Consider the following 17,562-nt stretch of genomic DNA (forward strand, 5'->3'; position numbering starts at 1 on the left):
AAAGAGTGAAGGAAAGAAAGAAAGGAAGGGAGGTGGAAGGGAGGGAAGGAAGGAGGGAGGGAGGGAAGTGGAAAGGAGGGAGGGAAGGAAGGAAAGAAAGAAAGAAAGAGTGAAGGAAAGAAAGAGAGGAAGGGAGGTGGAAGGGAGGGAGGAAGGAAAAAGAAAGAAAGAAAGAAAGAAAGAAAGGAAGGAAGGAAGGAAGGAAGGAAGGAAGGAAGGAAGGAAGGAAGGAAAATGAAAAAGGGTGCATCTAATTTTAAACACTTAGGCATAATATAATGAATGAATACTTGGGATTCTGCTTAAATGCTTAGTGGAATTTCTCAGCCAGGCAAGGAAAATACATTATGGACCTTGTTGGCTAAAGAATTTTTACTGGTGGGGTCTAGGAAGAGAACTTCTCTGCTGTCACCCCTTCCATATGGAACATCTACACCCCCCCCCCTCCATTCACCCAAAAGAGAGGCAGGTCCTCACTCTCCTAGCTTTTTGGAAGTCCATCAAGACCTACCGACTGACATGAGGGTCTAAGAATGCCATGCAACCCTGAGGGTGGTTGGGGTAAGTTGAAGGTGCTTCCTCTTGCCTTTTAACTCTCTTTAAATTGTTCTTATTAATTCTGTTTTGACTTGGGTTTCACTTTGTTTTTAACTATGGCACTTATACGCCCAGAATCGTGCAAATGTGATGGGCAATATAGAACCTAGAGAAATAATTACGCTCCCATTCTGGCTAGTCCTACCTGTGCTGCGAACCTGAAGTGCGAAAGGCAAGGTCTCCTTCGTGGAAGAGTCTACAGGCACCGCGGAGGTAAACATGGACGGGAGATTGCAAGCTTTGCTTGACTGCACAGCTTTAAGACGGAACCTTCGGAAGAAACCTCGGGAAAGGAAGAGAGAGAATGACCGTACGTTATTCGTTTCTTTAATGCATTTTAGAATGGTGGTTCCACTCCGTTAACACTCAGGTTCTTTCTGGTAAAACCACAAAACAGCGTTAAACATTGCAAAAGCGAAAGCGGAAATGTTTTGTTTTTTTTTAATTGAAAAAGTTTTTACAAAAAATTTCACCCCACTTTTCCCCTCCCCACTCCATCCCCTCCCCTCTCCCTCCAAAACCACCCTCCTCCTCCCCCCCCCTGACTTCCCAGAACAAACACAAGGTATAGTTCAAAAGAAAAAACAATCATTCGCTAAATTTTCCCTAACACAAATTATAATCCTCCCCTTCTTCTCAAATCCTAACTTCCCCCATAGAAATCAAAGATAAATACATCCTAATCATTCAAAAGCAATCTGAAATCTCTTAATCTGATATCTATTTTGCGTATATTCAATCCATTTTTTCTGAAAGTGGAAATGTTGAAGATCTACTGTATATCAAGATAGGAAACTGGTGAGATCCCAGATCTTCTCATCCTTCAAAACTGGCCATGCTTCCTAAGGCTCCTGGGAGCTTAGCAACTTTTGGAGGGCTACGGATGATCATTTATTTATTTATTTATTTTGTCACAACAATATATGTAAGTATCATACAAAAAGATTATATAGTATATAAACATATATATGAGTAAATATTAGGAGGTATAAGCATATATATATATAGGAAGAAGAAAAGAAAAACAATAGGACAGGAACGGTAGGCACGTTTGTGCGCTTATGCACGCCCCTTATGGTCCTCTTAGGAATGGGGTGAGGTCAATAGTAGAAAGTTTTTGGATAAAGCTTTTAGGATTATGAGAAGAGACCACAGAGTCAGGTAAAGTATTCCAAGCACTGATGATTCTGTTACAGAAGTCATATTTTCTGCAATCTAGATTAAAGCGGTTGACATTAAGTTTAAATCTATTGGTTGCTCTTGTATTATTGCAATTAAAGCTGAAGTAGTCTTTAACAGGAAGGACATTACAATAGATGATTCTGTGAGTTAAACTTAGGTCTTGTCGAAGGCGACGGAGTTCCAAGTTTTCTAAGCCTAGGATTTCAAGTCTGGTGGGATAAGGTATTTTGTTGTTTTCAGAGGAATGGAGAACTCTTCTTGTAAAATATTTCTGGACACGTTCAATTGTATTGATGTCAGAGATGTGGTGAGGGTTCCAAACAGGTGAGCTGTGTTCTAGAATTGGTCTAGCAAATGTTTTATATGCTCTGATTAGTAGTGAAGTGTTTTTGGAAAAGAAGCTACGCAAGATTAGGTTTACAACTCTTAGAGCCTTTTTTGCTATGTAGTTGCAGTGGGCTTTGGCACTTAGATCATTTGACATGAACACTCCAAGGTCTTTAACGGGATGGGGGTCATCTGTAAGGTAATGTCCATCAAGTATGTATTTAATGTTTGGGTTCTTTTTTCCTATATGTAAGACTGAGCATTTGCTGGTTGAGATTTGGAGTTGCCAAGTTTTACACCAAGCGGTTAGATGATCAAGGTCTTTTTGAATGGTAGATGTATTGCCTGTGGTGTTAAATAGTTTGACATTGTCAGCAAAGAGAACACAATTACCTGAGATATGGTCACAAAGATCATTAATGTATAGTATCTGACCCTTGATCTATAAGAAAAGAGCCCACCTAAATTCCCGAGAAGAGATTCCATATGGGTGCTACAGGAAGTCCTTGACTTACAACCTCAGTTGGGACCGGAATTCCCATTGCTAAGCAAGGTGCTTGTCTCAAAGGTGCCCTTTCAGGAGGCAACTGGACTTTCTTGTTTTTTTTTCTTTGAAGACGTTTCGCTTCTCATCCAAGAAGCTTCTTCAGCTCTGGACAGGACAGTCTTCAAAGAAAAACTAGAAAGTCCAATTGCCTCCTGAAAAAAACACCTTTGGGACAACCATGACCTGGGTGACTGAGAATCTCTACAGACTTTGAGCTATGCAATTTGGGATGAACATCCTTTGAATGGTGTGGGAATAGGAATGGATTTCCAGGGGGGAAAACTAGCAGAACCAGGAGCACCACTCAGATGACTCTGGGGACACAGATAAACCTCCAAGTGGCCTCAACGACCCTCTGAAACAGTGGTTCTCAACCTTTATAGTGCTGCGACCCCTTTAATACAATTCCCCATGATGCGGCGACCCCAACCATAAAATTATTTTTTTTAGGCAGCGATCTCAGCGCGCCTCAGCAGCTGCATAAGGGGGAAAAAAGCGGCAAACTGTTTTTTTGAATTGATTGCGCCTGAAGCCGTATTAGCTACTGATCTGAACTGCTTGCGATTGCCTTGAGGACGGAGGCATTAAAGCGGAGACTCCTCCCCTATTAAGTTTATGGTGCCTGAAGCCAGATTAGGCTAGCGATTGAAAGTGATTGCAGCTGGCTTGAGGGAGACATCAGAGCAAAGATTTCTCTCTTTTTTAATTCATCGCGCCTGAAGCCAAATTCGCGATTCTTCGACTCGCAAGTATACTTCCCATATTTCCGATGGTCTTAGGCGACCCTGGCAATCATATTCGAATTTCAACGGTCGCGACCCACAGGTTGAGAACCGCTGCTCTAAAAGGATGCAAATAACCAGCTGTCTGCAAGGAATATAAATCCTTCCATTCCCCACCATCCGGTCAGAGCTGAAGAAGCTTCTTGGATGAGAAGCAAAATGTCTTCAAAGAAAAAAAAAATCCTGAGAAAGTCCAGTTGCCTCCTGAAAAAAGCACCTTTGGGATAACCATGACCTGGATGGCTGAGAATCTCTACAGACTTTAAGCAAGGGGGTTTTTCAGTGAGTCACGCCCAATTTAGGACTTTTTTTTTTTTTGCCCCAAATTACTCTAGATTACTGTACTGGGAAACCGCTTCTGGATTTTGTACTTGAGGTGGGGAGAAAAAATGAAACTTTGATTTGGGCTTTTGCTGATTAGATGGATTTGTTGTTAAAGAAATGGCGAGTATATATTAATATGCAAAGGTAAAAAATCGAGGCTGTACATTATTGCCTCATTCTACTGAGCTAAAAGAGAGTCAGTCGCAAGTCAGGGTTTTTTTCTTTTTTCCCTTTTACCCTACACTTTTTCCTCTTCCCTTTTTCCTCCCTTACTTTCCCCCATTATTTCATGTTTTATTTTGTATTTTATACTTTGATAAACTGATAAAAAAAATGTCAATCCCAAAATAAATTACCAGGAACTGGACTTTGAGATTGACACTGGGAGGTTATCAAATGCAGCTGAGGTTAAGGATTTGCAGGGGTAAAATTGCCCCAATCCATCCTACTTTTTTTGGGAGGGAGGAACAGATCTACCCCCAAACTGGTTGTTAGCCAATCAATCAATCAATCAATCAATCAATCAATCGGAATAGAGCTGGAAGGGACCTTGGAGCAGTGGTGAAATCTAATTTTTTTTATTACCGGTTCTTTGGGCGGGGCTTGGTAGGCGTGGCGTGGCTTGGTGGGCGTGGCAGGGGAAGGGTACTGCAAAATCCCCATTCCCTCCCCACTCCTGGGGGAAGGATATTGCAAAATCTCCATTCCCACCCCACTCTGGGGCCAGCCAGAGGTGGTATTTGCCGGGTCTCCAAACTACTCCAAATTTCCGCTACCGGTTCTCCAGAACCTGCTGGATTTCATCCCCGCCTTGGAGGTCTTCTATTCCAGCCCCTTGCTCAAGCAGGTCAAACTTGAAGGCAAGGAAAACGTGAGGAAAAGGGGCTTTACCGTGTTCCACTTCTGCTTCTCTTTGCGCCACAGTCTCATTATCCCGGATAACGGAGGCAGCAGTCAGGCGGTGAAGTAGCTTCTCCAATCCCGTGTTTAGCGGCGGCGGCTGTCCGTGGGAATGTCCCTGGCTGTCTTTGGGGAGGAACAAAGAATCCAGGCCACAGATCACCTCCCAGGAGACAGGCTTGCCTGCACTGAGGGCATGGATCACCACCTGGCACTGGAGAGGAGGCAAGGGGTTGCCATCGGCCGTTCCTTGCTCCAAGGCTGGTGATGGGCTGAAAAGGTAAGAGGGCTCCAACAGCATGTCCCAGTCGAGATGGGCAGGTGACAGCAAGTTGCCTAGAAAAAAAAGGTAAGCCATTGGGATGCAGAGGTAAGGTTTGCAACAGGACAGGATCTGCTCAGATAATTCAGAAAGTGGAGGCCTTGGTGCTCTATGAACTTGGTGGGTTTTTTGGTTTTTTTTGCAGATGTTTCATTACCCAGCTAGCACTGATGATGTTACTTAGCTGGGTAATGAGACGTCTGCAAGAAAACAACCAAACACAGAGAGCTTGGACTCCTCACAGTTCCACCATGAGGTACAAATATTCTCTTCTATTAGTATCTAGCAGTGATGCTACTTAATTGGGCAACGAAATATCTGCAAGAAAACCACCAAGCTCGGAGAGGAGCAAGGACCCCAGAGTTCAACCCCAAAGAGCATATATTCTCTTCTATTGGTACCTAGCACTGATGTTACTTAGTTGGGTAGTGGAATGTCTACAAACTCAGAGAGTACCAAGGAGCCCCACAGTTCAACCCCAAAGTGCATATATTTTCTTCTCTTAGTTCGGAAAGTTTCATCAAGTCACAAGCATTCCTATTGGCTGCTGCTAGCGCTGAAGCTCATGAATATTCGTTTTCCCATGCTTAGAACACTGATATGGTGCTCATTGTAAAGCCATTAGAAGAGCCCTGCCATCAACAGAGGATCCGTTTCAGCTTATGACGGAATGAAATCTGCCTTGCAGTTTTTCAAATATTATATTCATTTATTAGGACTATATTGTACCCTTTGCCCTGCTTTTGAAGGCAGCTTACGTGGGGATCTTCATTTTTTACTGTGGTCTGCTGGCGGCCTGCGGAGTTGGCAGCAGAGTCGGACAGTGAGGAGGCTGGGGAGGACCATGGGCCAGTCCTAGAGTCTGGGGAAGGCTCGGACGAGGGGTCTGCGTCGAAGGCAGAGATGAGGCCAGAGACATCTGGGAGTTATGTGTGGACTCCAGAGCCTCCAGAGTCGGATATCAAAGAGGCAGAAGAACAGGAGGAGCCTGTTCCTAGTGCACGCATGTGCAGAGCTGCCAGAAGGCAAGAACAGTTAAAACAAAAGGGATGACTCAGGAGTAAGGCCTGGAGATGATTGGCCCCTCCCATAAGGCTTAAAAGAGGAGCAAAGGCACATGGGCCCTTTGCAGGAAAGCAATGGTATTAATTCTGTTCCCAGTCGGCATCTCCGTTTGATTCTGGACTCCGTGTGGCTTTGCCAAGTAGGTCTTTGGCAGCGTTTCAAGGGAGATAAAGGTGGGTGATTATCTTGAAGGACTTCTCCCGAAGGACATTTTTCAACTAATTGGGAATTCAGCTGTAAATGAACGTAATTCACAGCTGTTACAATAAAAGAGGTTTTTGGGACTACTCGTGTGTTTTAATGACTCAGGAAGCCTAGATCACAACATTTTTTATCCCCACATGCAATGGGGTAGGTTGAGCATGTGCAATAGGCCCAAATGTCGCCCACTGTGTTTCCATAGCTGGGAGTAGATGTGAACCAGAATCACCCTGGTCGTCTTCAACACCTTAACCATTTCATCATGCTTGCTATCTTTTTACTTTTACACACTGATAAAAATCTCAACCTTTTCCTTTTTGTCCTTCTCTTCCTGCTTCCTCTCTGTTCCCAAACAACATCAACTTTCTCCATCCCCTTCACTCACTGGAATCAGCAGCAGCCTTGGGCATCTTCTGCAGTTCAGGCCCGATCTCATCCAGCTTCCCTTCCAGAGACCGATTGGGTTTCTGGGATACTTTCTCCAGGGCTCGGCGCAGCCGATGGGCATCCAACTCGCCGTGCGGGGAAGAGAAACTACGTCCAGACATGGCAGTCCGGGCCAGGGCTTTCTTCTTACGCATCAACTCTTCAGAACTCAGGGCAACGGATGCCTTCAGAGAGAGGAAAAGAGAAAGGTCCAAACTGAAAATAATGTAAGAAAGCCAAATGATTTTCCTTGTACAGATCCATGAAGGACCTAGGTCAGTGATAATGAACTTTTTCGGCACCGAGCGCTCAAACCAGAACACATGTCCATGTGCATGCGCCAGAGCACTAGAAACCCGAAGACTAGTTGGCCGGTGAGCATGCCTATTTTGGGGGCATTTTTGGCCATTTTCTGGACTGTTTTTGGGTCAAAAACAGCCTGAAAAACAGCCTGAAAATGGCCTGAAAACAGCCCCAAAACAGCCTGAAAACGACCCGAAAAATGGCTGGAAAATGACCTCGAAAAGCGGACTGATTTTTGGGCATTTTCAGGCTGTTTTCCAGTGCTCCGGCACCCGTGAAGATGAGTTGGTCAGTGCGCATGTGCGCATGTGCGCGCTGGAAACTAGAAAAGCAGCTGGCGACGGTGCACATGTCCACAGAGTGGTCTCTGTGTGCCACCTCTGGCACGCGTGCCATAGGTTCACCATCACGGACCTAGGTGTCCTTGATGTATATGTGATGATGAATGGTAACAAGAATAATAATAATATAATATAATATAACAACAGAGTTGGAAGGGACCTTGGAGGCCTTCTAGTCCAACCCCCTGCCCAGGCAGGAAACCCTACACCATCTCAGTCAGATGGTTATCCAACATTTTCTTAAAAATTTCCATTGGTGGAGCACCACAACTTCTGGAGGCAAGTCGTTCCACTGGTTCATTGTTCTGACTGTCAGGAAATTCCTCCTTAGTTCTAAGTTGCTTCACTCCTTGGTCAGTTTCCACCCGTTGCTTCTTGTTCTACCCTCAGGTGCTTTGGAGAATAGTTTGACTCCCTCTTCTTTGTGGCAGCCCCTGAGATATTGGAACACTGCTATCATGTCTCCCCTAGTCCTTCTCTTCACTAGACTAGCCAGGCCCAGTTCCTGCAACCGTTCTTCATATGTTTTAGCCTCCAGGCCCCTAATCATCTTTATTGCTCTTCTCTGGAAGGACAGAGTTGAAAGGGACCTCAGAGGTCTTCTACTCTAAGTCCCTTCTTAAGCCAGAGATACCCTGTATCCGTGATGGCGAACCTATGGCACGTGTGCCCGAAGTGGCACGTGGAGCCATGTCGCCTGGCACGCATGGCATTGCCCGTTCCTCTTCTGGGTTTCTGGTGCGCATGCGTGCATGACGATCAGATGGCTTTTTTGCATGTGGCAGTGCCGGAAACTAGAAGATCTTCTAGCTCGTCTTCCAGTTTCCTGCATGAGCATGCACGCCGACCAGCTGATCGTCACATGCACATGTGCGCCAAAAATCTGGAAGAGCAGCTTGCTGAAACCGGAAGTTCAGTAGCTGAAACCGGAAGTTCATTTTCGGGGGCACGCATGTGCCCTGGGCAGCTCCTCTTCTGGCTTACGGCCCAGATGCGCATGTGCTCCTTTTTCATCACTCATGCTGAAAAAGTTCACCATCACCATTTCAGACAAATGATTTTCTCTTTTTTTTTTTTTTCCCCATAAAAAGTTTTATTTTTACAATCATATCAAATAATTCATCCAATGTACAGTTATATACAATTAGTCGGGCTTGCCCAGTCACCACCCCCCTTTTTAACACTCTTCCCTCTTCTACCTTCTTTTACTTTCCAAACCTTCCTCTCCTTCTCTTATCTACATCCGCTCCTCCCTCCACCCTACACCTTCCTTCTCCCTCTACTATCCCTCTTCCTTCCTCTTCTCCTCTTTCCTACCTCCTACTCTCTCTTTTCTCCCTCCTCACCGTTCTAAAATGGTAACTATGCAGACCCGACCCTACATTAATTATATTTCTTCAATAATCCCTGTACATTAACCATCACTCCATCTCTACCAAACCCCCAATTCCCTCCCCTTACCCCCACCCCCATCCCGACTTCCCAGAACAAAATGCAGGGTATCAAAACTAACAATCATAATCCAAAATAATTCCTAAATTATAATCTCTAGTCACACCACACTTAGTCACACTCTCAATTCCCCTCTCCTTCAAAAATATATCTAATACAAAATATTTCCTAAATTTACTCATATGCATTCAATATTTTTTTATCTGATACTTATTTTAAATATAATCAATCCACATTTTCCATTCTAGAGTATATTTTTCTAGTGTATAGTCTTTCAAGTAAGCGGAGATTTTGTCATCTCTGCCAGATTTGATACTTTGAGTGTCCATTCTTGATTGTAGGTAATTCTTCTTTCTTCCAATACTGAGCAATCAAAAGTCTTGCGACTGTTATTAAGTTCAAAATCAATTTAGTCTCTATAGCTGTAGTCCATAATTATTCCTAGTAGAAAGAACTGGAGTAAACTTAATCTTCTTTTTCAAAATATTCTGCATGATCCACCATACTTTAATCCAAAATGCTTTAACTTTTTTACAAGTCCACCATATATGGTAATAAGTAGCATCTTCACAATCGCATCTCCAACATTTAGCAAGATCTAATATGTGTTTCTTGTAAACAGGTAATGTCATTTTTAAATTGTTTCAAATAATGAAATACTTTCCTTCTCTTCTACGGTGAGTTCAGGCCATTAACATTCCAAGATAGGAAACTTTTGGAACACCAGCCGCAGATCACATTTTACTTTAGGCCTTGCTCCTCCCACTGTTTCCGTTGTAGTAGTTGCCAGTTGTTGTTGTGCCTTCATCTCTTGTTCCTTGCGTTTAGCAGCAGCTCTTGTCAACCTTTGTTCTTTTGAATCTAAACCCGTCGTAGGTATTTCCAACACTTGTAATAAATCTTCTTCCATCACAATCTGTTCTTGTACCTGCTTCACTTCTCTTTCCTTCACTTCAGCCTCCCTTCCTCTAGCTTCCAATGGGGGAAGACTTCCAACTTTTAATACCTCAACATAAAATTCTCTTGCTTTTCCAACCGTATTGAAACGATATACTTTCCCTGCATAATATACTATTATACCAGTTGGAATATCCCATCTATATTCAATCTGATGTTTTTTAAGTTCATTCACCAGGAAGGCAAATTCCTTCCTAGCCCTTAACATTTTTGGTGGAATTTCCTTTAATATCAAAATATCTTGACCAGCAATCTGAATCTTCTCCCCCTTATATGAAGCTTGCAAAATCTGATTTCTCACTGTTCTGTTTGTAAAATAAATAACAACATCCCTTGGCAACTTTTTTTGCCTTGCTATCCAAGAATTCACGATATATTTTATCAATTTGATAAGCCACATCTGCTGGACGAGCTGCTAATATCTCAGCAAATACTTCAGAAAAATTTCCTTAAATTCTCTTCCTTATTTTCTTTCAAACCTCGAATTCTAAGAGCAAATTCCATATTTCTATATTGTATCAAAACTATTTCATCCTCTGTTTTTTCCATTTTACTTTGAAATTCATCCATTTTATTTTCTAATTTTAAATTATGTTGCTTAATTTCTTCAACCTCCTCCTCCAATAAAATCACATTCGTTGCCAAACTTTGTACTGCCATTACAAATCCTTCTTTAACTTCTTTATTTCCCACTTGAATTTCTGATATCTGCTCTTTCATTTCAGACATCTCATCAGTTATTACTTTAAATTTTTCTTCTATAAAGCCTTTTAAGTTCTCTTGTAACGCCTCTAAATTCAATGTTCTAGTCTCTGCTGTATGAGCTGGAGAGGCACCAGCTGATAAAGTTCCAGAGCTCTTTGTTACAGTAGACTTTAATTGTTTGGCTGCCATCTTCTATAAAATTATATATTTATTTATTTCCAACTTAATATTCACTTTAAATCTTCTTAACCTCTAAAAAACACAGTCTTTTAAAGCAGTATTTAAAAATCTCCCCTAGATTCTATCAGCAGGCAGCAAAGAGTTAAAGAGTAAAAGCAGCAAGTAACATGCAAATTACCAACTGCAGACAAACGCTGAAAGTATCACTTTCGCTTTCCACTCGTTAACTTGTTAACAATTCGCCTCCATTTTTTTACTGTTTTCAAGCTTGTTACAAAGTATCGGGGAATCGGCTTGGCTACTTGCATAAAGTTCTCCCACTTTCGTTCTGTCCGGTATAATCCTTTATTGTCCAAAATAAATCTCGGCGTTTGGTCGTGGTGATTGGTTCCGCCAAAGCAGAAGAATCCTCGGATCTGGAGCACTTCGGGTTACTGGAGGGAACTTAACCCTTCAAACCCCTTTTTTCTCAGGGGCTTTAGGGAAATTCAACCTCTGCCCTCAGCTCACCACCTTCTCCTTCTCCCGAAGAAGGGTTTTCCGAACCGCTGGACAGCAGATTTAAGCTGTCCTAGCGATTCCACATAATCCAGAGGTTGGTGATCGTAAAGATCACCGCCATCACCTACGGTGCCAAACCGGAAGTCATGATTTTCTCTTTTTAAAAACCTCCAGTGTCAGAGCATCCACAACTTCCACAGGGCCTCTGGTGGCTCAGACTGCTAAGACAGTCTGTTATTAACAGCAGCTGCTTGCAATTACTGCAGGTTCAAGTCCCACCAGGCCCAAGGTTGACTCAGCCTTCCATCCTTTATAAGGTAGGTAAAATGAGGACCCAGATTGTTGGGGGCAATAAGTTGACTCTGTATATAATATACAAATGGATGAAGACTATTGCTAACATAGTGTAAGCCACCCTGAGTCTTTGGAGAAGGGCGGGATTTAAATGCAAATTAAAAAAAAAAATTCTGGAGGCAAGTCGTTCCACTGATTAATTGTTATAAATGCCAGGAAATTCCTCTTTCGTTCCAGGTTGCTTCTCTCCTTGCTTCGTTTCCATCCATTCCTTCTTGTCCTGCCTTCCAGTGCTTTGGAGAATAGGTTGACAACCCCTTTTTTGCCACAGCCCCTTAGATATTGGAACACTGCTATCATGTCACGGCAGAAATGACCATCATCACCATCATTATAAAGCATAGATGCTGGATAACGAATTCAGAATCCAGAGAAAGATTTAAAGAGCCTTTCAGGAATGAATTGCACAGCTGAGTGAGCAATGGATGGAAACTAATCAAAGAGAGAACCAAATGTGAACTAAGGAGAAATTTTCGAACAGAGAAATTAATCCGCGGAACACCTTGCCTCCAGAAGTTGTGGTTGGTTGCTCCATCTCTAGAGGTTTTTAAGAAGACGGACAACCATTCGTCTGAACTAGGTATAGGGTGTCTTGTTTGAACAGGAGATTGGATGGTTGCAGGAACTGGGTATGTCTAGTTTAATAAAAAGAAGGACTAGGGGAGACATGATAGCAGTATTCCAATATCTCAGGGGTTGCCACAAAGAAGAAGAAGGATTCTCCAAAGCACCTGAGGGCAGGACAAGAAGCAATGGGTGGAAACTAATCAAGGAGAGAAGCAACTTCTGCGCATGTCCAAGATAAGCTTCTGCGCATGTCCAAGATGGCGCCGCCCTGCTGATCGGGGGCGCGGCGACGGGCCTTTCCGGGCTCTTTTTGGGTCTGGGGGGGCCTTAATACCACCATAGGCCCCCGCCCTGATGGAGGAAGACCCAGCCACCCGTAAATAGGGTGGCTGGGGTCTTGACTCAGCGGGCGTTGGGAGAAGCCCCGGAGTCATGGCGGAGCCACGGCGCCTCAGAGGTAATCCTGGCGGCCTGGCGGCCTGCCGAGCCGCCCGCCAGCCTTTTTGGCGGTTTGGCGGCGGCGGGGGTAGGGGCGTTGGCAGCCCCCTGGACCCCTACCTGGAAGACTTGGCCAGTTTGAAGTTGGGTTTGAGTTTGGGCGTCTCCGGTGGCGATGGGAGGGCCGGAGGCTGCGCCCCAATGAAGATCTGGAGGCCGCCCGGGCTCCATCGGCCTCTTTGAACCTGCGGTGGCGGGCGGCCTGGCCCTTCCCTCTCCGTCGGGTGTTGGCACCGGTGAGCCCTGGGTCTGCTGGCGGATTTGGCGACGGTGTCCCCTCTCATCTGGGGAGCTCCAGTGGCCTGCTCGCGGTGGCGGGGCGTTCCGGTGGCGATGGCCTGGCGGAGGCGGTGGGCGGCGGCGGCCTGCCCCGGTGCTTTGAAGTGGCGGGTGGCCCGATAGGCCCAGGGTGGCTGTGGCCTTGCCCTAGTGGCGCGGATATGTGGCAGCGCGGAGGAAGGCCGGGTCAGCGGACACCCTCCATTATTTACCATCTTTATAACATCTCTACCATCGTTCCTCTCCCCTTCTTCCTTAGCCCACCCCAGGTCGTTTGTATGGGGTGGTGAACTGACTGAGTCAGCGGTTTTGTCATCTACCGTACATGGATTATTTCGAACTATTTCCCATCAGGACAGACTGGTCATGGTCATTTTACCATCTGTTGTGACTTTTGCTGCCAACTTGACCAGCCCAGGATGGGCCTTGCCCGGACCGTCTCAGTGATCACGAACATTTACTGCGGCTGACCTACTTGCCCTGCGAGATGCCCCTCTCGGGTCTGGCCCTCAGATTATCGAGGCCCACCTTGAGGACGGGCTTTGGGTCGAGAGGTGGCATGCGAAAAATAGGAGGCTTAGGGTTTTTAATTGGCTGTTTTAATAGATTTTTAAGGGAGTTTTAAAGGGATTTTAAGGGGAGGAAACCGGCGGGCTTGGGTTGGGGGTGGGAGGAAGGGGTGGGTGTTGGGGTAACCCGTCGGGGAGTCCAGTTCCTGCATGCTCGTGGCGGGGGTTGGTGGGTCCGAGGTCATGGGGGAGTCGGTGTTCCATTGGTGAGGTGGTGCTATTTCCACGGTAAGGGGAGGGGCAGATATGGCGGAAGTGGGGCTCATATCGTGTTAGGGGTGCGCCGATGCTTACAGGCGATCGCGCGCCGAGCCCTCAAACTTCTCCCGTTCCCGGATGGTCAGGATCCTCAGGGCCCTGGCCTTGGCTGATGTTATGCAATGCACGGTCCGTGGCCAATAAGGCCCCTAATTCACGATCTTATTCAGGGGTGCCGCGGACCTTATGGGCGCATGGAGACCTGGTTGGGCCCAGAAGGGGCGTGCCCTTGTTCAGATGTGCCCACCGGGTTTCCGAGCATTTCATCAGCCGAGGGCCAGGGTAGGGGTGGTGGGGTGGCGGTTGTGATTAGAGAGTCTAGAGCCGAGGAGACCACTGTACCTCAGATTGCGGGTGCGAATCCCTCTTTGTGAGATGGGGTCATAGATGTCAGATGGGCTTGCTGGTCGCACCTGGCTCCTTGCTACGTGACAGCTGCCCTGCCCGAGCTCCTGGAGGTGCTTGCTGGGGTGGCAGTTGAGACCCCAGACTTTTAGTCGTGGGGACTTTAACTTGCCATCGTCCGCTCCATCGACGGTAGCTCGGGAGTTCATGGCTTCCATGACCTTGGACCTGACCCAAGTAGTTGATGGCCCTACTCACATTGGGGTGGCACTCTGGACCTGATTTTTGTCTCTGGTCAGTGGTTGAGAGATCTGGACTTAAAGGAAATAGTCATTGAACCTTTGTCATGGTCAGATCACTCTCTTCTTCGTCTGGACTTTCTGACCGCCATTCACCACCGCGGGAGGCGGGCCGACACGTTGGTTCCGTCCCAGGCGCCTGATGGACCGGAGGGTTCGGACGGAGCTTGGGCCATTTCCTGAGGGTCTGGCTCACGGCTCGGCTGAGGAACTTGTTGCGGCCTGGGAGCGGGCGCGGCGGGGCCTTAGACCGGGTCGTGCCTTTGCGGCCTCTGACCCGGCGCAGGTCCCAACCAGCTCCTTGGTTCTCCGAGGAGCTGAGAGGATGAGCGCGGAGAAGACGCCTAGAGAGTTCCTGGAGGTCTAGCCGTTCAGAAGCTGATCGGACACTAGTGAAGTCCTATACTAGGGCTTACCTAGTGGCAATGAGGAAGCGAGGCGCACGCCTCCTCCTCATTGCATCGGCAGATAACCGCCCAGCCGCCCTGTTTGGGTGACCCGCTCCCTCCTACACCAGGGGAGCGGGATGACCCGTGCAGGGACGTGCTGAGGAGTTTAACGGTTATCTATACGATAAAATCGTTCAACCGGGATGGTTTGGACCAAGATTGCGTGATACGGGTGAGACGGCTGAGGTGGTCTTGGTGACATTGTATGGGATGAGTTTGACCCTGTCGCTCCGAGGACATGGACAGGTTGTTGGGGAGGCTGAATGCCACCACATGTTTACTGGACCCGTGCCCCTCCTGGTTGGTGCTGGCCACGCAGGAGGTGACACGAGGCTGGCTCAGGCGATTACAGCGCTTCTTTGGTGGAGGTGTCTTTCCGGCCGCCTTGAAAGAGGCGGTGGTGAGGCCCTCCTCAAGAAGCCTTCCTGGACCCGGCTGTTTTAGGTAATTATCGTCGTCTCCAACCCGTCAGCGAAGGTTGTAGAGAGTATGGTGGCATATCAGTTTCCTTGCACCTGGATGAAACTGTCTATCTAGACCCGTTCCAGTCCGGTTTCCGACCCGGTTACAGCACGGAGACGGCTTTGGTCGCGTTGGTGGATGATCTCTGGAGGGCCAGGGATGAGGTTGTTCCTCTGCCCTGGTCCTATTAGACCTCTCAGCGGCTTTCGATACCATCGACCATGGTATCCTGCTGCGCGGTTGGAGGATTGGGAGTGGGAGGCACCGTTTATCGGTGGTTCTCCTCCTATCTCTCCGACCGTCGCAGTCGGTGTTGACAGGGGGCAGAGGTCGGCCCCGAGGCGCCTCACTTGTGGGGTGCCGCAGGGTCGATTCTCTCGCCCTTCTGTTCTTTATCTACATGAAGCCGCTGGGTGAGATCATCAGTGGTTTCGTGTGAAGTACCAGCTGTATGCGGATGACACCCAGCTGTACTTTCACACCGGACCACCCCAACGGTTATCAAGTGCTGTCCCGGTGTCTGGAGGCCGACGGGTCTGGATGGGGAGAAACAGGCTCAAGCTCAATCCCTCCAAGACAGAGTGGCTGTGGATGCGGCATCCCGGTACAGTCAGCTAAATCCGCGGCTGACCATCGGTGGCGAGTCACTGGCCCCGATGGAGAGGTGCGCAACAGCGTCCTCCTGGATGAGCGGCTGTCTCTAGAAGATCATTTGACGGCCGTCTCCAGGAGAGCGTTCTACCAGGTTCGCCTGGTGCGCCAGTTGCGCCTTTCTGGACCGGGAGGCCCTATGCACGGTCACTCACGCCTCGTGACGTCTCGCCTGGATTACTGCAACGCTCTACATGGGGCTCCCTTGAAGGGCATCCGGAGGCTACAGTTAGTCCAGAATGCGGCTGCGCGGGTGATAGATGGAGCCCTCGTGGCTCCCATAACACCCATCCTGCGCAGGCTGCACTGGCTACCTGTGGCCTTCCGGTGCGCTTCAAGGTTTTGGTGACCACCTTTAAAGCGCCCATGGCATAGGGCCGGGTTATCTGGGACCGCCTACTGCGACCAGATACCTCTCACCGACCCGTGCGCTCTCACAGGAGGGACTCCTCAGGTGCCGTCAGCTAGGCAGTGTCGCTGGCACGCCCAGGAAGGGCCTTCTCTGTGGGGGCTCCGCCTCTGGAACGAGCTCCCCAGGACTCCGTCAACTTCCGGACCTTGAACCTTCCGTCATGAGCTCAAGACACATTTATTCATCTGTGCAGGACTGGCTTAGATTTTAAATTTTACAGGGGTTTTAAATTGATTTTAATATTTATATTTCTATTTTTAATAATAGGGCATTGGAATAAGTTTTTTAAAGATTATTTTAATTTTGTATATTGATGTTTTATATGCCTGTGAACCGCCCTGAGTCCTTCGGGAGATAGGGCGGTATATAAATTTAAATAATAAATAAATAAATAAATAAACTTAGAACTAAGGAGAAATTTCCTGACAGTTAGAACAATTAATAAGTGGAACGACTTGCCTGCAGAAGTTGTGAATGCTCCAACACTGGAAATTTGTAAGAAAATGTTGGATAACCATCTGACTGAGATGGTGTAAGGTTTCCTGCCTGGGCAGGGGGTTGGATTAGAAGGCCTCCAAGGTCCCTTCCAACTCTGTTGTTATATTATATTATATACTTCCAAATCTTATTATTTTGTCATCTCCACAAAATGCTGGCCAAATGGAGAAGGTAAGAGCTTTGAGGTTCCTCACCTTAGCTGTAGGCCCAGTTTGAGTTTGGGTTACCGGTGCAGACTTAGTGGAAGAGTTGCAAAGAGACACACTCTTTTGTCCTTGCTGAGAGGTGCTTTCAAGAGTCTGGGCTAAGGAGCCTTCCTCCGGAGCTACATCTCTGGAGCCGGTAGACTCACTGCTGGTAGAGCTGTGGCATAAGGCTTGGCTAGGGTCGGTGCTGACTGAGCAGTGAGTAAGCACATATTGCTCCTGGATGTAGGAAGGCTGGTAAATCCGCTTCCAGATATCTCCTCCAGACACTGGCTCTCCACCTGCCAGAGAAAATAATTTATGGTGACCGGCTTGGGAGAAATTCGCAAGGTATTTTCTATCCCACTCATTTGTCAGCTGGAAAGGCCAAGAAGGGAAGTAGATTCTTCCTGTAGGCCAGGAGTCTCCAACCGTGGCAACTTTTTAAGACTTGTGGATTTCAACTCCCAGAATTCTGGAAGTTCAAGTCCACAAGTCTGAAAGTCAGGGGTGGGCTTCAAAAATTTTAGCAAGGGGTTCTCTGCCTGGTTGCTGGGTGGGTGTGGCCATGGTGGGCGTGGCCTAGTCAGCCTCCTGCACCACAGTGTGTGTGTGTGGGTGTTT

The 17,562-nt window shown here is 47.0% G+C and overlaps 1 protein-coding gene across 1 annotated transcript in view; it reads right to left on the reverse strand.

Moving 5' to 3' along the window:
• VWA5B2 (von Willebrand factor A domain containing 5B2) overlaps positions 1-17,562 on the reverse strand; it is an 84,522-nt gene that overhangs the window by 15,674 nt on the left and 51,286 nt on the right. Inside the window, exons 14-17 of the mRNA XM_058188256.1 lie at positions 16,948-17,240; positions 6,633-6,858; positions 4,651-4,995; positions 743-880 (exon numbers count right to left, since the gene is read on the reverse strand). Coding sequence (XP_058044239.1) covers positions 743-880; positions 4,651-4,995; positions 6,633-6,858; positions 16,948-17,240 — 1,002 coding nt within the window. The remainder of the gene's footprint in view (positions 1-742; positions 881-4,650; positions 4,996-6,632; positions 6,859-16,947; positions 17,241-17,562) is intronic.

This window comes from Ahaetulla prasina, chromosome 6 (genome assembly GCF_028640845.1).
Source record: "Ahaetulla prasina isolate Xishuangbanna chromosome 6, ASM2864084v1, whole genome shotgun sequence".
In the NCBI taxonomy this organism is placed as follows: domain Eukaryota; kingdom Metazoa; phylum Chordata; class Lepidosauria; order Squamata; family Colubridae; genus Ahaetulla; species Ahaetulla prasina.